This window comes from Zea mays, chromosome 2 (genome assembly GCF_902167145.1).
Source record: "Zea mays cultivar B73 chromosome 2, Zm-B73-REFERENCE-NAM-5.0, whole genome shotgun sequence".
Lineage (NCBI taxonomy): Eukaryota > Viridiplantae > Streptophyta > Magnoliopsida > Poales > Poaceae > Zea > Zea mays.
Window position 1 is genome coordinate 180,669,573 of NC_050097.1, and position 22,460 is coordinate 180,692,032.

Here is a 22,460-nt window from a genome sequence, read left to right on the forward strand (position 1 = left end):
TAGCTTTGAAACTTAATAATCATATACACTGATTTTTATTAGAAAAATACTTTTACAAAAGTATAAATATATTAAGAGTGCATTTGTATTTAAAAAACATTAGTCACATGCATATTTTGGAGACTGTCATTATTCTATATTCTATTTGACTTATAATTTGGATCTGAAGAGAGTAAGATTTTATAAATAGTAATTTTACAAGTTACTAATTTGTAATGCTAATAAATCAAGCATGTTTTTATTAGAGTGCGACATGCAAAGCACTGAGAAAGAGAGAAGAACAGTTCATCTCCTTATCTTGGTTTTAATCCGTATGAGCTTCTACCGATTTTTCAATTTTTTATCTATAAATTACAGCAGTAAAAATTGAAATAATTGAAGTCTCTATGAATTGCATCTGAAAATTGCGAGCGTGGTGTATTCCTTTTCCAGGCTAGCGCGTGACGCGTCAGGCCGTAACCGAACCGGCGCGACCACCGAATAGCCAGCCCATCAAACAGCGAGACGACCTTGGCTCCTCTCGGCACGCTCCGATATTTGTTTTTTCCCCAACAAAACACCGCCACCTTTTATAGATCCAATCTCCCCACTTCCACAATTCTCCCCGCCTCCCCCTCCGACCCTCCCAAATCAGCACCACCCATAGGGGCCACGGCCGCGCAATGCCGCCCTCTGCCGACGCAATGCCGGCCCCCGGAGACGCCGCGTGCGCCGGCGACGTGCGCTTGATCTCCTCCAAGGAGCTCCGCGAGCACGCGTCCGCCGCCGACCTCTGGATCTCCATCTCGGGCGACGTGTACGACGTGACGCCCTGGCTTCCCCACCACCCGGGCGGCGACCTCCCGCTCATCACCTTGGCGGGGCAGGACGCCACCGACGCCTTCGCCGCCTACCACCCGCCCTCGGCGCGCCCGCTCCTCCGCCGCTTCTTCGTCGGCCGCCTCTCCGACTACACCGTCTCCCCCGCGTCCGCCGACTACCGCCGCCTCCTGGCGCAGCTCTCCTCCGCGGGCCTCTTCGAGCGCGTCGGCCCCACCCCCAGGGTACAGCTCGCCCTGATGGCCGTCCTCTTCTACGCGGCGCTCTACCTCGTCCTCGCCTGCGCCAGCGCCTCGGCGCACATGCTCGCTGGGGGGCTCATCGGCTTCGTCTGGATCCAGTCCGGCTGGATGGGCCACGACTCGGGCCACCACCGCATCACGGGCCATCCGCTCCTGGACCGCGTCGTGCAGGTGCTCTCCGGAAACTGCCTCACTGGCCTCAGCATCGCCTGGTGGAAATGCAACCACAACACGCACCACATCGCCTGCAACAGCCTGGACCATGACCCGGACCTCCAGCACATGCCGCTCTTCGCTGTCTCCCCCAAGCTGTTCGGCAACATATGGTCCTACTTCTACCAGCGGACCCTGGCCTTCGACGCCGCCTCGAAATTCCTCATCAGCTACCAGCACTGGACCTTCTACCCGGTAATGTGCATCGCCAGGATAAATCTTCTGGCGCAGTCCGCTGTCTTCGTCCTGACCGAGAAGAGGGTGCCGCAGCGGCTGCTTGAGATCGCCGGTGTCGCCGCGTTCTGGGCTTGGTACCCGTTGCTGGTGGCGTGCCTGCCGAATTGGTGGGAGAGGGTGGCGTTCGTGCTTCTCAGCTTTACCATCTGCGGGATCCAGCACGTCCAATTCTGCCTGAACCACTTCTCGTCCGATGTGTACGTCGGGCCACCCAAGGGCAACGACTGGTTCGAGAAGCAGACGGCAGGCACGCTCGACATCCTGTGCCCTCCTTGGATGGATTGGTTCCATGGCGGCCTGCAGTTCCAGATTGAGCACCATCTGTTCCCCCGCCTGCCTCGGTGCCACCTTCGGAAGGTTGCGCCGGCGGTGCGTGACCTTTGCAAGAAGCATGGGCTGACCTATTCCGCAGCCTCCTTCTGGGACGCAAATGTGCTTACATGGAAGACACTCAGGGCTGCCGCATTGCAGGCCAGGAGCGCCACAGGCGGCGGCGGCGGCGCTCCGAAGAATTTGGTCTGGGAGGCATTGAACACCCATGGATGATAAACGGGACGAGGATATGGCTGAGGGGAAGGCAACTTCTGGTGTTTCAGCTTTGTGCCGACGCGATTGTCTGGTTGCTTCTAATCTCAGTTGTTTAGATTGTATTGGTCATTGAACCCGTCCGAGTCGGGCTGGAATTTTTGTGTTGACAAGTGACCGTCTATCCAGTTGAAGAGTTCATGCTTCAATTGTCTGGGTTGTTCGTCGGCTGTTCTATTCTGTTCCTCCTATATCATGGTAACGATATCGTGATCCTTGCTCTAAGTCATGGACCTCTGTTTTATTAAGGTTATGTCCATTCGATTTCTCGCTGGCATTGCCAGGATTGTGGATGCTTTTTTATGTTCATGATGTTGTAAGCTTAATGAACGGCTGGTAATGTTATATGTAGTACCACCACCCCCTGTAATCTCAGTTGCTGTGGCAGCTTTGACTCTCTTTGGAATACTAGTATGTACTCCGTATATGACAATGATCAATTCATCCATATTCCTACAGCATTTCCCATTTTCTGTTTTGTTCATGCCCTATTCTTTGCTCCTGTAAAAAAAAAGCGATGCTGTCTTTGTATTCGCCTACGCATTACTCTAAATGGAAGTTTACTTTCATGGCTTCTATTTCCGTCGGTTTGTTGAGTGCTTCTTGCTAGGATCAGTGTATTTTCGTATATGCTTAAGCCACTATAATTTCTGCATTTACCGCTACTGCTACCCTTACGACAGTCAGAACATCACCAATGGGACATGATCTACAGATGTGCATTGTGTGTTTTTTTTTCTTTCCATGACGCGCGTACGGTTGTCCGGACCAGGTTTGGAGTGCATTGGTGTGGCCTGTGGGAAACGCATTCAGCTGATGATCGTGTCCGGTTCCTGCGGTAGCCCCCCGTGGCCCTGTCTGCCCCTTGAGCCGCGATTCTTGGATTGTGGTTCAGACTTCAGAGACGCAGCACATGGAGCATGTCCTGGCATACTCAGGGGCCCCCCTGTCTTTTTGTAACAGAAAATGGCATGTACTACGACGTATGGCTTCTTTCTTGCTGTCAACCACACCACGCGACCACGGATGGTGCTGCCAGTGCCATGCCAAGAGCATCCACGCTCGTGCGTCTGTGGACGCCACTCCGGCTTTGCTGCTCAGGCATTCATCCATATTATATTCCATTCCATTGGGACGACGACGGGAGGCAAAATATCTCGTCGCCGGGCCGGATGCCTCGACCTCGACCTCGACCTCGAGAGCCGCCGATCTTGGGAGGGTCACGACACCACGTCCACTTGCTCCCTAGTAATCTTTGCAAGAATCTTTATCATGCCCTTGGAGGACAGAGCATCCTATCCTACACCGACGGTGGCGACGAGGCAGTGCCTCTACTTGTAAAGATTCCCCAGGTCAGGTGACTCACCAGCTCGTGACTTGCTACTTCCAGTTTTTACACATTGTGATATGTTCAACTTGCAGTCTTGCCTTGTTGAGTGTCGACCAAAGCTTTTATATATATATTCCCTCCGTTCACAAATATATACGACGTTTAACTTTTTTATTCTCAATTTCAATCGCTCGTCTTATCTTAAACTATTTAAAAGAAGTTCGCTCCAGTTTGGTTTAGTATATAATAAACCTCAAGTGTAGGTATAAATCATTACAGAATTTTAATTTTTTTGAATAAGACAAATGGTCATAGCTAAGACTAAAAAGGTCAAGCGGTCATGTATTTGTGAACCGATGTAGTATATGGAAATGTTGAGGAGAAGGTCTTCGGTTAATGCCGGTCCCTAGATAATCAAAATAATTTTCAGTTTTGTTTCAAGATAAAGAGATTAATCTATATATATATATACTACTATATTAAGAATCTAATGTGGGTGTTTGGTGCTACCACGACTTCATCCTCCGCGCTGATACTCTGGTACCGCTCGTGCAGCTACTACACTGCGGAGCGAACGCTTAATTCCACACCTCCATGCTACAGAAATTTAGGACTAACTCCTAGACCACACGTACGTTGTGACGCGAGTTATCTACGAATTGGCCTATCGAGTTAATGCAAGGTAGGACGAGTTTGGAAGGCTTCCAATGAAAGGAACAAATACGATTTTATCTGTCGGAGCTCGTGAAAGGGAAATAGGGTCAAACCTTTTTCTAAATGATTTTTGTGGTTGAATTGCCCAACACAAATAATTGGACTAACTAGTTTGCTCTAGATTATAAGTTCTACAAGTGCCAAAGGTTCAACACAAACCAATAAAAAGTCCAAGAAAGGGTTCAAATAAAAAGGAGCAAAGAAAACCGAAGACAACCCTGGTCTGGCGCACCGGCCACCGGACAGTGTCCGGTGCACCAGGGAGATCAACTCCGAACTTGCCACCTTCGGGTTTCTAGGATTGCCTCTCCGCTATAATTCACCGGACTGTCCGGTGTGCCAAGCGGAGTAACGGCTACAGCGCCAATGGTCGACTGCAAAAGTGTACAGTGAACAGTGTGGACTGCGCGCGCAGAGTCAGAGCAGGCGCCAGAAGGCGCATTGGACAGTGAACAGGACCTGTCTGGTGCACCACCGGACTGTCCGGTGGCCCCACATGTCAGAGCTCCAACGATCGAACCCTAATGATTGGGTGACGTGGCTGGCGCACCGGACAGTGTCCGGTGGCGCACCGGATTGTCCGGTGCGCCCTTCGACAGCAGCCTTCCCCAACGACCACTTTGGTGGTTGGGGCATTCAATACAAGAGCTAGTGCATTCAATACAAGACACAATTAGAGTGAATCAAAATCTCTCCAAGTCCCAATTCCACTCAAAGCAATAGTGACTAGAAGAGAGTGTTTTGTCGTGTTCTTTTGAGCTTTTGCGCTTGGATCACTTTTCTTCTTCCACATTTCTTGTTCCTAAGATCTTTGTAATCAAAGCAAGAGACACCAATTGTGTGGTGGTCCTTGTGGGGACTAAGTGTCCCAATTGATTGAGAAGAGAAGCTCACTCGGTCTAAGTGACCGTTTGAGAGAGGGAAATGGTTGAAAGAGACCCGGTCTTTGTGACCACCTCAACGGGGAGTAGGTTTGCAAGAACCGAACCTCGGTAAAACAAATCATCGTGTCACTCTCGCTATTTGCTTGTGATTTGTTTTTCGCCCTCTCTTTCGGACTCGATTATATTTCTAACGCTAACACCGGCTTGTAGTTGTGCTTAAACTTTATAAATTTCAGATTTGCCTATTCACCCCCCTCTAGGCGACTTTTAGCTCGGAGGTCATCATGTCGTCGGTGGATCTGATGATATTTTGGAAAGGAGGATAAAGAAGACACTATCTTTTTGGATTGCAAGTGCAAAAAATAGGAAGACGAAGAACCTGTTTGCATTAGCTACGTTGGGACTTGACTGTCTCCAACAACGGACTGTAAACTGTTCTGTCCACTAAATTTAGCGGATAGAGTGCTCCTCCTCCCGTCCAACAATGTCCTTCAAATTATGCGCTAAATTTTACAGGCGTCTTCAGAGACGCTAAATGTGGCGGATCACGGGCATCCCCTACACGTCGGCTCGCCTTCCTTTCCGCGACGGGGCGGAACTTTCCCCCTCACGTTCTCTTCCCGTCGCAAAGGTCTTGTCCATGGCGCCGGCTAGTTTCTAGTGGGATTTCTCGGAGCGGTCTCGGAGCTGGGATCGAGGGGACCACTCGGGTCGAAGGTGCCTCCTCGCGATAATCGGCCAAGCGATGTGTGCCCTCCTCGAAGCTCAGTGCCGAGAAAATGAATCGCAGTCTGGATCTGTCATCCTCGTCGTCTTCGATTCAATCGACGCTTCTAGATCCAAGCCAGCGAAGGTGATTGCCTCCTCTTCCATGCGATTGGGTTCCTTTCTACATTTCCCCAACCATGCTACATATGTGAACCCTAACTGTTGGGGAACGTATAGAATCATACCATTTTTTCCATGTAACGGCTTCAAATGTAGGATTATTTCAGTTTTATTTGGTTTTGAACCTACCAAACTTGTGTACCCAAGGTTTTAGTGGCATGCAGTGCGACCAGATTCAATATGGCATCCATTCTTGAATTTTTGTGGTACTTCCAACTCGTTTATGTGCTCTTTCTGAGTAATATGAGGAGTAGCTAGTTATTTTTATGAATATTCCGTTCATCAACATACAATAATTTAGATTGTTGGCGCTTACCCCAATTTGATTTCTCATCTATCGTCAAGGGCATTAATGCTTCCATTTGATGAAGTAGAGATAGTCTGAGATTGCAGATTGCACAATGTGCAACTTCAAGCAACTGAAACCTTGTTCCTTTGTGCTCTGCATTTCATGAACAATACTTGCATGGCTCTAAAGACAACATGTAGTTACCATTTTGTTAATCCAATAATTTTGAAATGTTATAATGCTTCATATCTTTATACTACTAAAAGTTTTTTGGCTTGAACTGCTTGAGAGATTAGATTCTCCTGTCCCAGATTATGTGTTCGTCCCAGATTATGTGTTCTGATGCATCTTATACAATGTGCATGCATCCTTTTTTCCTTGGAGGATGTCTCTGGTCAATTGGATGATTAGTGGCCACATGTATACATATGTTTTAGTATATACCCCCTCCAATTTAAATTGCATGTTGTCTTAGTTTTCTCCCATGTGAAACTTGTCTGAGTTTAGTGAAGTGTATACAAATTATTGACACATATAAGCTTTGTGCCTATGCCGAAATTCGACCTCCACAGTACAGTAAGTTACTAGGCCGTTGAAGGAATGAAATGTACATGAATACACTGCCAAAGTGCCAATGTCGACCAAGTTGGTAAGATACTTGTGATATCCTGGCCCCTGAAATGGTGATTTCCTGGCCCAAGGCTTAATAGAATTAATAGAGTATTCATACCAGCAAGGTGCATTTTCTTTTTTGGAAGCCTATCTCGAAAGAACCTCCAAGTTACTTGGCTTGGAGCAATTTGGGATGGGTGACCGACCGGGAAGTTTTTCTCGGGTGCGCATGAGCGAGGACAAAGTGTGCACAAAAGACCAGTGTTGGTCTGTGGAGACAATATATGATCCTAGAGAGCTGCCAGGAGTAAGTACCGTTGATCCAGGGATTAGACGGTGTGTTACAAGTGGTATCAGAGCTGACCCTCACGGTTTCACGGGCGTGTGTGGGTTAGGGGGTTCGGGTATATGGTGCATGTCGCATGTGGGCTCGGAGTGGTCACATGGCATATGACGACACTAGACACACAGACGTGGCTAAGCGGGGAGGTTCCTGGATTGGGGTTGACCAACGAGGACGTCAGTCTTCTAAGGGGGTGGATTGTGATATCCTGACCCTTGGGATGGTGATTTCATGGCACAAGGCTTAATAGAATTGATAGAGTATCCATACCAACAAGGTGCATCTTATTTTTCGGAAGCCTATCTCGAAAGAACCTCCAAGTTAAGCGTGCTTGGCTTGGAGCAATTTGGGATGGGTGACCGACCGAGAAGTTTTCTCGGGTGCGCATTAGTGAGGACAAAGTGTGCACAAAAGACCCGTGTTGGTCTGTGGGGAAAATATATGATCCTAGAGAGCTGACAGGAGTAAGTACCGCTGGTCTAGGGATTGGACGGGGTGTTACAATACTCCTGTAGCCATAATATTCAAAACCAGGTGATTTATCAACACTATGTTGATAAGTACACCATATTCTGAACATTAAATTTATTTTTTCATCATAGTTGAGATGAAGTTGGTAGAAGGATGGACACATAACTTCAACATTCAAGTATTAACTCAGTCTAATTCCACTGCAAATATAGTTTGACATTACAAATTTTATTTCTTCATTATAGGGTACATTAGCAATTGATTTATAGGCTTGTTTGAGACATTCTTTAGCATGGGTCAGGTGTTCGCAGGAGATCTGCATTCTTTCCAACGTTTCTCCTACAAATGGCCAGGCTGGGAACATCTCGCAAGTCACAAATGTGCTACGAATTATCCTTTCCGATGTATATTTTCAAGTTTGAAGAAATATTCATGACCCAGATTATTAACATAGTTACCATCTCCTTTCTGTACATATGTAGAAGTACTATTTTGTTATGAACATGCTACAATTAGGCCAAAAGAAAATGTTCATATATCCATCGTGTTCATAGTGATTTTTATTGGAGCCGATTCTTGTGGCAATTGAGCATGTTTGTCTTATGCGCCCGATAAAAGTCTGGTAACACTATTCATATAGAGTACTAAATTTAGAGAACGTTGCTGAAGAAGAAGATATAGATGACGGAATCTTTTAGAGAGTGCTGTAAAGTACAGAAAATATTCTTTTAGGGGATGAAATTTAGGGAACGTTGCTGGAGACAGTTAGGGCAGCGTGAGTACTCGAGGCATGGGAAAAATAATCTAGCTTTGTTGCTAGTAAGAGACAGAACAAATGTCTGCATGGAAATTTAGAACTAACGTGAGTCAAATAGCACGTAGGTAGAGTCGTAGGGCTCCTTTGGCATGACTCTTTTGGCGGTTCTGGCTCGAACTTATCATGAAACCTACCAAACGGTCACAAAAAAACAGCTTCTCGTTGAGAGCCGTCGAGCAGCTAGAGCCGTTTTTATGTTGAGAGCCATAGCATAGAAATGTGACTTCTACCGGCTTTCTTTTATTTCCCTAATACACCATTCGAAATAAACACAAGAGAAATTGTTTTACCAAATAAATTGCAAAACGACTCTGGCTCCTCTAGAGAAGCCAAAGAGCCGGAACTGTTTTCGAAGGAACCGGAGCCTACCAATAGAAGCTGTAGAGAGGTGTGGGAAGGAGACAGTTTGCCGAGCAGTTTATTAGCATCAAAATACATGCATGTCTCTTTCTATATATCTGTACTACTTATTAAGGCTGCAATAGTAGTCTGTCATTCCGCGTTCTGCAATTCCCTGTTCTGTCTTTCCGATTCCCTCCTCCCTGCGCACAGTCAATTCCCATGTTCTGCCACCATTCTATATCTATCATTCTAATTCCCCTCCCCGCAAAGCCCATTCCCATCCCCCTGTACAGCCGACGCCTAGCTAAAATTAAAAAATATACACATGGCCCCAAGGGGATTCGAACCCACGACCTCTCAAGCAAATACTAGCAGGAGGTACTACTACACCACATGTGTGTTTATGTCTACATCTATAACAGAAAACACATGTACTACATCTCTCCCCAAGCCCACCTGCTACCCTTGCACAATGCGTAGTAGTAGATAAATATCACCGAGATTCTTGAATTATATTTTTGGATGGAGGGAGTAGTATTTAAAGAAGTGTCTTGCATGCAATTTCTTTTGTTTGAATAATGTTTTCAACTTAAATTCCTTTTTTGCATGCGTGACATTTATTCTTCGTAATATTTTTTCCATGGATCTGACTTGTGAGTCATTTTTATAAACCAACGCCAAACATGAATCTATGTTTCTTACTTGAAAACCCCGAACAAACACCATTAGCAGGAGGCACTCGCGTTGGAGTCGCTCATCGACGACAAGAAGAAACTTGGCGACTGCTAGTTCGACCTCTAGAAACAGTCCTACGTGGCCGCATGTGCCGCTATGTACGACAAGCTCCGGCACAGCCGCCGCTTGGACGCGGTGCAGAGCGGCTGCTCCGCGTTGTCCATCATCAAGCGGGGGACCTCATGGTCGTCGCCAACGTTGGTGACTCTCGGGTTGTTCTGGGCACCGCATTCGACGACGACGCCATCACGTCGTCCAGCTCATCATCCACCTGAAGCCCAACCTGCCACGTAAGTCGCTACTGACTGGCCATGAATTCTTGTGCGCTGAGACGATGGCCGTTGCTGATGTTGTATGAGTGTCCTCGAACACGATGTATGTAGAGGAGTAGCGCATCTGGTGGTGCAACGACCAGGGGTACTACCTTGCTGATGAGCCCGGGGTGCACTTTGTTTTACAGCCCAGCCAAGAGTCATCAGTACTCGGTATGTCGCGCGCGTTCGACGACTACTATATCGAGGACTGTGGCGTTATCTTGGCGCCAGAGGTGACGCAGAGGAGGACCGACAATAATGACCAGTTCGTCATCCTCACCACCGTTGTGGTAGCTTTTGTGCTGGCTTGTCTTTAATTCTCTTCGCAAACACACAATTGCCTTTTTGTTTAAGCAAAAGTGTATGGTGGTACGTGTCTGATGACTAACGATGTACGAGGGAATTTCTTCCGGTATGTGTGGAACGCGCTCTCCAATGATGAGACCATGTAAATTGTGACATATATCGAAGTCTGCATGATACTGATGGTTGCAATATAGTGGTGAAACAGATAGATTATAAATAACAAAATTTATGTATGGCCAGAATCACAAATTGATTATGAAACATTTTCTCATAACGGTATAACACACATTTTATATATAAGTTATCGTAGTATACTGGTATTATATATTCCCGTTGCAACGCACGGGCATTCAGCTAGTATAATATTATTTTTAATTACTCTTTGTTTAATTATTTAATTAATTAGTTAGAAAATACTTCGCAAAAATTGGGATGTTACATGCGCAACAGAGAGCGTCAAAGAATCATCTTCTCTTGTGAATCGTCATCTCTTTCGATGACCTTCCACACAGCTCTTGCATCCAACTTCACCTTCATCAGAAGTGCGCAATCTAAGTAGTTGTCTTAGTAAGGACGGTGTAGCTGCTCCTATCGTCCACCTCATGAGTCACTGGCTGGATCACTACGCCATCTCCTGTTTTTTTGAAGTAAAGGTACTGTAGGAGGGTCCTACAGTAATATTATTAAAACAATAGAAATGAGTTTAGGGGGGAAGAGGAAGATTACATAGAAATGGAAGATAGAGTGAGCCGAAGGGTAGAAGTTACAGCCCTAAATTGAGTAGCCAAGATGCAATGTCTTCTTTAAGAGCAGGCTTGACTCTATGGCATAACAGGGCAATTTCACTCCTAAACATAGCCTTGCACTCAGGAACCGAAGGGGGAATTTCATTGAATATCCAATTATTTCTGCACCTCCAAATGCACCACGTCATGATGATAATAGCTTCAAGCCTCCAGTGGACTTACAAACGTCTTCTAATTCTCATTAGGGTATGCAGAAGATCTGTAGCACATAACGGTAGGAGGCCTAAAAGAAGCCAACATCTCCTAGCAAAGTTGCACCTGAAGAAGAGATGGATAGGTGTTTCTTCAATCTGGAGGATACAATTATCGCAGGTGTAGGAGTCTAAAGGCATTGCGCGACGTCTGAGAATGGAGCGAGTATTCAATCTATTTTTGAGCAGCAGCCAGAAGAAGACTTTGTGCTTGGGCTGACATTTAGACTTATATAACCAAACAAATAGAGGGAGCGTTTGACGGGTGCCAGTCAAGTGAGCATAAACTGTCTGAGAGGAAAACCGAGTGGAGGAGGCACTGCATCTCCAAATATCATTGTGATCAAGCAACTGAATATTACCAAGGGTGTCCTGAAGTGAGAGAAGTTGCTCGAACGCTTCAGCAGAGAGGGGGATATGGAACATTTCATTCGGGGAAGCTAATCGAGCTTGATGGATGTTAATTTCTTTGACAGAGGCAAAAGACCAGAGCTCCGGGAACTTTTGAGATAAACATTGCCCATTCCATCGATCATGCCAGAGAAGCGTAGATTTACCATTTCCAATTTGCACTTGGGCAATTTCCTTAAAAGAATCATGGATTTTGAGAATATCTTTCCACCAAAACGAGCCAACTGGTTTAGTTGAGGGTAGAGAATTGCTGTAATGAGTGTCCCAGATAATGTTAACCCATGGGATGTTGACTCTATTAAAGAATTTGTGGAGGCACTTCATAAGGAGAGCTTTATTCTGCCACTTAAGGTTGATGACTCCAAGACCCCCTTGAATTTTTGGCCTGCAAACAGATTTCCAAGCAACTTGGGGAGGTTTTTTGCATTTATATCTGCCCCTCTCCAGAGACAATGCCGTCGAAGTTTATCAATCTGTTTGATCACAGTTATTGGGAGCTTCAGGGTGCACATGTAATAGGTTGGAAGAGAAGAAAATACCGCATTGACCATTTGTAGTCTGCCAGCCTGAGATAGAAAAATAGAGGTTGAAGCTAGTCTTCTTTCAATCTTCTGAATGAGAGGAAGGAAAGCTTCCAAGTTGGGTTTTTAAGCCCCAAAGGAAGACCCAGATACGTGAAGGGCAAAGCCCCGACCTTGCAGTGGAATGTATTTGCTAGCAAAGCCATTTTTTGCTCCGAAACATTGATGGGGTAAATGTTAGATTTGTTATAATTCACATGAAGCACTGTAGAGTCAGCAAAAGAATTAAGCATTGCTTTAAGAAAGAAGAGCTGTCTAGGGCATGCTTCCAGAATTAGAATTGTATCATCTGCATATTGAATAATCGGAAAGTCGGATCCACAGGAGAGCGGGATCGGGAGCTTGAGGATGCCACAATCCTTGGCCTTGTTGATAATTGACTGAAGCAGATCAGCAACTAAGACAAAGAGAAGGGGGGACAAGGGGTCCCCCTGCCAAACCCCACGCCTGCAGTGAAAGCGTCTGCCCGGAACCCCATTCAAAAGAACTTGTGACGTGCCAGATCCAAGAATCAACAAAATCCAGTGAAGCCATCTGTCCCCAAAGCCCTTATGCTTCAGAATATCAATGATGGCAGCATGCTCTAGTTTGTCAAAGGCCTTTTCAAAGTCCAATTTTAGGATGACCATTTCCTTACCTGATTTATGACAAATGGAGATGTATTCAAAGGCCCATGCAAGACAATCTTGAATTGTCCGCCCCTTCAGGAAGCCATATTGATTCTGGTGAATTAGACTAGTAATAACCAGCTGCAGTCTATTGGCCAGAAGCTTCGTCAGGATTTTCATGCTTGTGTTGAGGAGAGAAATCGGTCTGTAGTCCCCCACTGAAGTAGGCGCACTATGCTTAGGGATGAGAGTCACATAAGAACCATTGATGCTTTCTAAACAGATTGATCCCTCATAAAATTTATCACAAAGCTCATAGAAGTCCGTTGCAATTACCGACCAACATTTTTTCACAAAATCCGTATTAAAGCCATCAGGACCTGGGGATTTATTGGAAGGAAGATTTCTGATGATCAGATCTATCTCACTGCGAGAGAAAGGCAAATCCAGTGTAGATAGGTTATGAGCAGACTGAATCAATTCAGATAGATTGAAAACCATAGATGTTGGCTGAGAGGACCCTAATCGATTTTTAAAGGCTTGAAACAGAACCTCTTCTTTGTCTTTATGAGAGACAACCACCGAGCCATTGTCACAAGACAGAGACAAGATATTGTTGTGACGATGCTTGGAAGTGGCATTAGCATGGAAAAATTTAGTGCCCGCATCCCCCAACGAGGCCCATTTGATTTGGCCTCTTTGCTTCCAATAGGCACGCTGATTGGAGAGAAGACCCTGCAGGTGTTGGACTAGAGAGTGCTTAAAGTTCCATTCTTGAATTGTTAGATCTCTGCTTTCCTCAATAAAATCCATCAATTGAATAATCAATTCCGTCTTAACAATCAACTTAGCTAGATTGGGTAAAGATTTCTGCCACCCATTGATCACTTTTCTTGCTCTTTTAAATTTGGTCATAAGCCGTTTTGCAGGATCAGACTGAAAGAGATTTTGTTCCCAGTAATCTTGAAATCTGGAATGAAAGTCCTCAAGCTGAAGCCAGTAGTTCTCAAATCTGAAAATGGGCGGTTTGGGAACGTTAGATTGAATGTTGACAACCCAGGGAACATGATCTGAGGCGCTCCTGGCCAGGGAAAAGGCAGAGGTGGTCGGGAACATGGAAGACCAGGCAGGAGAAACGAAGCACCAGTCCAGTTTCTCAAGCAAAGGATGACGCTGCATATTAGACCAAGTGAAAGCTTGCCCTCTGAGAGGAATTTCTTGTAAACCCAGCTGACTGATTGCCGCATTAAAATTGAGCATTCTAATAGGGTCACCACCTTGCTTGTTACGATTTTCAGGGAACCTAATCATGTTGAAATCACCAAGGAAAATCCAAAGTTTGTCGTCATCAATTTCAAGGTTAGAAAACCAGACAAGAAAAGCTTCTCTACCATGAGGATAGCAGGGGGCATAAATGTTAGAGAGCCACCAGACTTGCCCATTTAGATTGAATTGGAAACAAATAGTGTGCCCAAATGGGTTTTGATCAACTACCTCAGTCTCAAAGAGGGAGCTTTTCCAAATAGTGATGAATCCTCCAGAGGCTCCAATAGAAGGGCCGAGGGCAAATTTATCAAAATGGCGATTGCAGAAGAGACGAATATAAGCGTCATCGAAGGATTCCTTTTTTGTTTCCTGAATACAGACAATGTCACATTTGGATTCCAAAATATTGTTCCGCAAAGAATTCCACTTGGAGAGTCAGAGTTAATGCCTCTGATGTTGTGAGACAAAATTTTAATTGACCGACGAGAACTCTGAAGAGGATTATCCATTGAAAACCAGAAGTAATTCACTGAAGAAGTCGAGTATACCAAGCATACATCGACAGAAGCCCCAGCAATCAATATGAGTGGGGTATGCTAATTTATAGTTTCCCAGAAAGGAGGGGCAGTGAGTGCCAACACCCCCCCGAAATCCAGACATAATAAAAGCCAAAAAGGCATAAACAAACCCCATAGATTCATTGAACCCAGAAAACTCATACCATTCACCCATAAGACATAAAATGTTGAGAAGTCTGGGGAGGTCACCACAGGGGCCACTACGGGCCCAACCACACAGGGAGTAGTTTTGCTGCGATACATAATTAAACCAAAAGAAGACAAGCACCGCAACATCTCAGTCCCAAGCTGAGACAAAAGAGACGGCTACGCATTACAGCCCCGCCGAGGGATGAGACTCCGCGTCATCATCCATATTAGAAGCGTCCCTTTGATCTACATACGGAGAACTCAGATCATTTGTGGAGCAAGACGAGGAACGCGACCTCTGAATGGCAACACTGGAGGACCTGGAGTTGCTTAAGGAGTTAAGACTTAGTTTTTGGGGGTCCACCTTGTAGAAGTCAACGCCCAATTCCTTGATAGTCCTGTGGGAGAGCGATGGTGGTGAAGGAGACCCAGCACAACACGAGCAATTGTTTTTACTACCAAAACAAGGCTTAAAGCCTTTGACCTTTTCTCTGAGCCTAGCACTTCTTCTCACTTCGGTGTCGACCAAGGCTGCACGTTTCTTCCTGTTCACAACTGCAGAAGTCACAGGAGATTGAGCCTCCACAAGCGAATCCTGGCTGGGAGGAAGCAAGCATTTGGGGGTATCTTAAATGGTATGGTTTCCATGTTGGGCTCCATGAAAGCAGAAAGAGCTCCTGACAGCAGAAATTTTCTGGCCCACTCAAAAGAGTCTGGCCTCATAAGCAGGCCCATAAAGAAAGCTGCCCATAATTTTGGAACGGAGATGAGGTCTGCGCTAGGGGGGGGGGGGGCAAAGCTCAGCCCAGGAGGAGAAGCGCTTTCTGGCCAAGAAATCTTCGTAGGCAGGGTCCTGAGAGGGCTGATTCAGGTGAGTCATGAAGCCCACAATGATGTTATCATCAGCATTCAGATTCAAATTTTGCGCGCCCTGGTCGTTCTGTTCGTTATTTCCCTCCAAAAATGGGTCCGCTGGGGGGAGGGCTGGAAGAGCAAGCACAACAACTTCATGATCGTGGACATCCTCCTGAGGGAAGTTGACAGCTTGCGGGATAACGATATCGTTGAAAAGACCCACAGATACATTTGAAGGTAAGTCCTCAAGACCGGAGAATTGGTAACTGAATTGTTTCTCTTCATTGTTGACTAGAGGAACAGGTGCAGGCGGTTGTTCTTGCTGGACCTGTTCAACCGGCCAAGGATCCCAACCATCATCAGCATTATTGGCATTGGCATCCTCTAATTCAATTTCACCATTGGGGGGATGTTGAGGTCAAATTGGAAATTGGGCACAGGTTGCCCCAATCCAAAAAATTCCACCGGAAGTTGATGCCCATTATGAGGGTACGGAGGTACAGGTTCTTCATCCTCAGGCATGTTACCAAGCATGAACTGCTGGACTATGTCACACTGAACAGTCCAGGAAACCCCATGAAACCCTTCAGCTACTGAAAACACAATAAACTATGGAACCTCCTGCAGAGAAGTCACCTGTGCTCTAACAAGAAATCTAGTAGCATTAGAAATATCCGGATCCCACATGAGCACCCGACCAAAAGAACCAATAGCATTCTGAATGTGCTCGTGTGACCAGAAATCCAAGGGAAACCCAAGGAGCAGCAACCAACATTCATGATTAAAAAATAATGCTCGTTGATTCCAAGCCGCATTGTGTCTAATCACAGTGAAAGTAAAGCCCAAAGCTTGTTGCGGACCCATGGCCACGAGATTGTCCCTATCAAAAATGAATCGGAACCTCACCAAAGCCTGACCCAAGTGGGAGCGCTGAACACTCCTAATCTGAACATGTCTAATCTCCAAAAGGTACTCTCGGACAATGCCAGCAAAAAATTGGAAATTGACCTCATGCTCAGGTAGCGGTTGGACCAGGACAATTCCCCAATCATCATGAGCGGACGGTTGCGGGCGAGTGATAGTACGTACCATAATCTCCCGATGATCAATGGGTTGCGCCGTGAAGCCATGAGGGAGAAAAGGGCCCGGATCAACACGATGGAAAGCCATTCCCTCCGAGAATCCAGAGGTCGAGTCCTTTTGGCTCGCCGCACACTCACCACGCAGGCAAGGGCAAAGCAATGGTGGGATTGACCGCGGAGGAGGGGTGGAAGAGGGTTTTGCGCACAGTGCAAGTTCGGTGGAAGGCGAAGAGCCACCTCTTGGAAGAACCGCCTGAGCAAACTCACCAAAGTTATTAAAAAAAGGCGGGTGAGAGGGCCCACCTGCAGACGAGGGGCGGACGGACCTGAACCACAGCTGCGGGGGGAATTCCCAAACGACGCCCTCAAACTTACTGGGGAAGGTAAGAAAATCCCTTTTATAAATCTGCCCAGGAAATCCGAATAAAAAACAATGTGATTATCTGACATACATAGAGAAGGAACTTGCTGGTTTTAGGTCTGTTGGGCTAACACTTTCCCCAAAAGCTAGCCCATTAGGGGATTGGACTCTCATTCATATAAATCATGTTTGTCTGTCGACAACTCACGGTGCGAGACTATTCCTAACAACTAACATACCAAACTGAGCAACAAACTTAGCTTAGCACCCATGGTTTATTTTCAAAATTGGAAAGTGGACACTGGACACATAAATGTGATTATCTGACATATATAGAGAAGGAACTTGCTAAAAGACTTCTTAATGCTCACATTAAAGCTGACCCTCATTTAATCTTAAGGTGAAGATAATGAAGAAGTTGACTTATGGCTTGGATGTTCAGCAGAATGGAAACAGAAATGACTTTAGCTATTATGATTAGAGAAACATGGTTGTCGGGGACAAAGAAAAATTCATGGGCTGGCAAAGGTATGCCAGATGATGCACTTACACTTCAATTTCTTATGTACAGGCCTGTTTGGCAGCAATGGTTTTCGAAACCATGGATTAAAGCCAAACGAACACACTAGTATTGCCTAGAAACTACAAAAATATTTTACTCCTAAACAGACCCTATGTCGTAGAGTCACCCAGGAGCTGCGGCTTTATATATGAATATGAAGCCTTTTGTGAACTATGATAAACTTGGCGAGATCTATGCTAGTGATTTAGCGGAAGAAAAGCTTAAGGGCCAGGAGACAATTTTGAAGTGAACGAAGAACACTTGTGTAAATGTGACTGAAGCAACCAACCAACCCGAAAATCCGGTCGACGACTTATCATTCCCAAAAGCCGTGCCATTCGATCAAAGTATCACCTGGAAGCAAATCTACGGCTGGTCCGAAGGAGGATATTTGCAGCAGCTAGCTGATGTTGTTGCTTTGGAATTTCCAAGTGTAGCAAAATCACTCAAAACTCTCGCAGATGCTGGAACAGCAGACACAGCTACTATGAATGCTATCTCCAGACACTGCATTTGCCCAAGAACTCGAGGCTCAAAACCAGACTGCTATAAGGAGGGACCATCTGTTCAATAATGTGCTAGAAAATATTACTTTAGCAATGGTCAAATGTTGAAGGCAGCTCTTATAATTTTTTTAACGTAATGGCAAGAGCTCTGCCTCTCAATTAAGAAGAATGGAATTGGCCCAGTTTTAAGGAAAACCGGGCCCAAAACCTACACAGAGCGCACAGTAGAAAAACCGGCGAACGAGCTAACAAACAACCTAGACAACGACAGTCCCCACACACAGACACATCTAGAGTCATCGTTGCCAAGCTCAAACACAAGAGACGAGCAGCTCCGACTTCCCAAGACGAGCCACACACTGTCAAAGCAACTCGACGACGCTTACATCCAGACATCGACGCAAGGAATAAGACCGCAGCGCGCCATCGTTGCCAAGCCTCAGCACACCCTCACGAGGCAGCTCCGATTATTCACCACGAGCAAAGATCCACAACGCCGAACTCCGAGAGCGAGCAGACGCCTAAAGCGACAAAAGCCCGGACACCATCGAGCCAAGCGGAGTGACAAAGAGCCTCCACAACACGGACGAACACGCAAACTGGAGGTCTTCTGGGCCGCGCCTTCAAGAAGGAGAAACAACGTCGAAAAGCCGTCGCCGCCCGCCTGGTACAAACCAAGCAAAGTTTCCTCCGAAGACCTAGCAGAGCAGTGTAGATCGCCAGCACCAAGGAGAAAGCTGAAGGGTCAGCCACGCCGATGTCACCCCGCCAAGCCGCCGCGTGATGTCACCTTCTGCCGTCCACCGACGCACCAACCCACCAGCCCCAACCCTCAGAGCCCCAACGCCGGTCGAGCACCAGCGAGAGACCCCAAGAAGGCCGAGGCGAGGGTTCCCGCATGGGGCGAGAGGTCCAAAGACGGCACCCTCAATAGGGTAGGGGTGGCGCCCGCGGGCGTCACCGCTGTCCGCCCGCAAGCGAGCATGGCTTTCGCCGGAGGACCTCCCACCACACGCCCCAACGCACGGAGCCACCCGACCCTGCCCACACCACAAGCCGAAACGAGAGGAGAGATGAATCTAGCCGGAGAGGCTCAAGATCCGGCCCCCAGCCCCAGACCCAACCAGAGGGCCACCGACGCGCCAGCTACCACAACAGTCGCAAAGGAGCGCCGCCCGCCACCCCCTCCGGCTGGGCCCAAGGGCCTGGTCGAGCAGCGGCAGCACCTCGCGCCGCACCCCCCGCCGGCCATCCCTGGCAGCAGCCGATGCGACGCGCCATAACCGCTGGCACACGCACAACCGCAAACGCCGCCGGGGCCACTACTGTCCACTTGCCGACGCCACACACCACCGGAGCCAGATCCTCCGCTCCTCGCCGACGCACGGTTGTCGCCCCGTCCACAGTAGTAGTCTAGGTCGTGAGGGGATGGGTGGCAAAGAAGAGAGCGCCACCCCACAGCGCCTACACGAGCCCCAAACCGTCGCTGTTGCCGACGCAATCCCCACCTGCCGCCAGCGCCACGCGTCCATGTCCCCTCGCCCGCTGCCGCCAGGATGCCGTCGAGGCCCTGGCCAGCCCTGCCGCCAGGATGCCGACGAGGCCCTGGTCAGCCCTGCCGCGCTGGCGAAGGGACGTCGTCTCTCACACGTCGCCGCCACCTCCTGGAATCCCGCTAAGAACCGGACGGACGCGACCAAACCAAAGCAAAATCGCCCCGCCGCCACCTTCCTTGGGGTGGCGCGGACATCCGGCGGCGCCCTCCGGTGACGGCGAGGTGGGCTGGAGTGGAGGGAGGGGACGGCGGCGGCTAGGGTTTTGGCCGCCCGTGTCGCCCCAGTGGAGGCGACCGAGCGGATTTCTGTGAACCGTGCAGCTCTTATAATTGGTCAGAAGCTAGGAAGCAAAGCTGAAACCTGTTCTTTACCACCCAAGATGAGTACGAATCCGAGTTTATTCGTCATGTACCTGAAATAGCCTGTGTATATAGAGATCTACTGCTCTCGTTTTTGTAGTACACTACGGTCTCTAGGTAGTGACTTCATTTTGCTAATGATAATTGTGTATTTGGCTGTGATGTGTGCTTCTCGCGAGGAGGCAGGCACAGTGCATATTTTGGTGTACCAACTATTTTATTCCTTGATCCCAATGGTTTAATCGACAGGAGCAAGTCCAAATACAAAGAAACAATTCTAGTCTACGAGTTCGTTCTCATCGGATGAGATTAACAAGGAAATCTATCAACTGTTATCGCAAAATCAACTAGTATAGAGTCGGCCACTACCTAACACAACATGTCGTTGTAGTATAGTGGTGAGTATTCCCGCCTGTCACGCGGGTGACCCGGGTTCGATCCCCGGCAACGGCGCTTTTTTTTTGTTTCGTTCCTTTTAACAGCGTATCAAACAGTACTTGGTTGGTAGTCTCTTTTCGATATAATGTAGATATGTAAACTATAATTGAAAACTAAAGTGATCTATGCAAATGAAGCGATCGTCTTTACTCGAATCTGCTCATAAAATAATCAGCCAAATTTACTAATTAATTAATCAAAAGAAACAATAAAATAAATGTATACCAATTTAAAACAGCAAATACGTAAGATGATGGTTGTGGTTGCCACCGGTGGCAGATCTATAAGCCCCGTAATCAGAGCCTGAGCACGGTTATTACAGTGTCATCATGTTCTTTTTACCGTTTTGAATAGGCAGTCAAACTGAATCAAATGATACTATCTAGATAAAGTTTGTCTGGTTTGATGCCAATCAATGCTTGAAAATGTTTGCTCCACGTGTCAACATAAAAGTCGTAGTCTCCTAGTTCTCGCACACCGTCATGCCTTGGCCCGTGGGAGAGGACCACACGCAGACCATAATGTGGCATCCCTCAGCTGAGCCTGAGGATTGTTATTATTGTGCCACATTGTTTTTATTGGCTTGAATAAGCAGCCAAATTGAATCAAACGATACTATCTCGATAGTGTTTATCTAGTTCGAAGCAAATTGATGCTTGGAAACATTTGCTCATTGCACGCCAACACGAAGGTTGTCAGTCTCCTAGTTCGTGTGCACCGTCGTATCGTGGCCCATGAGAGAGGGCCACATACAGGACAAAAATGTGGCGTCCCCAAGCTCACAGGTCCGTAGGATTGTGGAATGGTTGCAATGACTGACAATGACCGGGGAGGAGTCATGCTTAGCCCTCTGGTCGGAAGGATTGTGAAATTTTCTCACCAATTTCCCCCCTTACAGAATGATTTTCGCTAATTCTTCATCGAGAAATGTGTTTTATTTAGGAAAATTAAAATTTTTGATGGGATATGTTTGTAAATTGTTCAAATCACGCTGCACAATGAATGAAAATATATTCACAGATAATTTGATGTCCAAAATCACATAAACATAATTTTACAAAAAGAAAATGCAATTTCAATGCAAACACAAATCAATAGAAGGTTGCAATAGTGACATACAAGTGCATACGATGTTTTTTTTCTAACACACTTCTTCACACAAATCATGTACGAACCACATATTCAGCTCGAGTCATAATATTCAGGCATGTTAGAACCTTCTGGGTATGGACTCATTCCATATATATATATGCTTGTATGGTTATCAAATAAAATTAGCTTGATAGTATGAATGGCAAACAAATATTTAATGATGAAGCAAAAGTAGCACACCTATAAGGATGTAGAAGCATATGGATCCAAGTTTATAACACCATAAAATGGTTGTTCATGTGTTGGATTGGGTGCTAGATGCGAGTATGCATATGCGGGTGGAGGTGGTGATAATACATACCCTTACATGACTGATGGTGGTGCCCATGCATACGAGGTCAAGTTTTAGTCACATCGAGGTGGATAGTTATAACTAGAGCTAACTAAGTTGTGGCTACCATCATCAATAGGAAGGCAAACCGAATGATGTCGGTCGCTTCTCGTCTCGTGTTGCGAATGAGGTGCTCCATGATCTGGATCTTGGAAGCATGGGTGAACTGACTCTCTCTGGTGAATCGCCAATCCTCCATACCACTCTCTCCTGCATGACTACCCTAGCACCATATGTTCTAGCATCACCTCCATATCCCCATGGCTGCCACCACCATCATCTCCATCGTCCCCATGGCTACAATCATCATCGTCACCACTATCACCTTCACTAGGGCCAGTTGTGCTTTCATCAGTCCCAACCTCTTCTTACTATTCGCTTTCACCAGCGAATTTTACCTTTTTTCCTTTGCGTTTTGGAGAATCAACTTTTGTTTTCCTCTTTCTAAGGTGGGTGTCACCAACTGTTGTATCAGCCCATTCATGATCATCCTTTGTGTCCCCATGTTCATGGGCAATTGATGTAACAAGGTGCTAGGTACATGTGC

At 46.7% G+C, this 22,460-nt stretch overlaps 1 protein-coding gene, 1 non-coding gene and 1 pseudogene across 2 annotated transcripts; 2 read left to right on the top strand and 1 right to left on the bottom strand.

Moving 5' to 3' along the window:
* The first annotated feature begins 595 nt into the window (after positions 1–595).
* Positions 596–2,557, top strand: LOC100279397 (desaturase/cytochrome b5 protein). The gene has a single exon (NM_001152409.1). It carries the CDS (start codon positions 663–665, stop codon positions 2,055–2,057), a length of 1,395 nt encoding a protein of 464 aa, NP_001145881.1. The 5' UTR covers positions 596–662; the 3' UTR covers positions 2,058–2,557.
* A 15,728-nt stretch (positions 2,558–18,285) lies between these two features.
* Positions 18,286–19,062, bottom strand: LOC111590891 (uncharacterized; annotated as a pseudogene).
* Positions 19,063–20,373: 1,311 nt separating this feature from the next.
* TRNAD-GUC (transfer RNA aspartic acid (anticodon GUC)) lies at positions 20,374–20,445 on the top strand. Its single transcript has one exon. It is a non-coding gene; the product is annotated as a tRNA-Asp (tRNA).
* Positions 20,446–22,460: the final 2,015 nt, after the last annotated feature.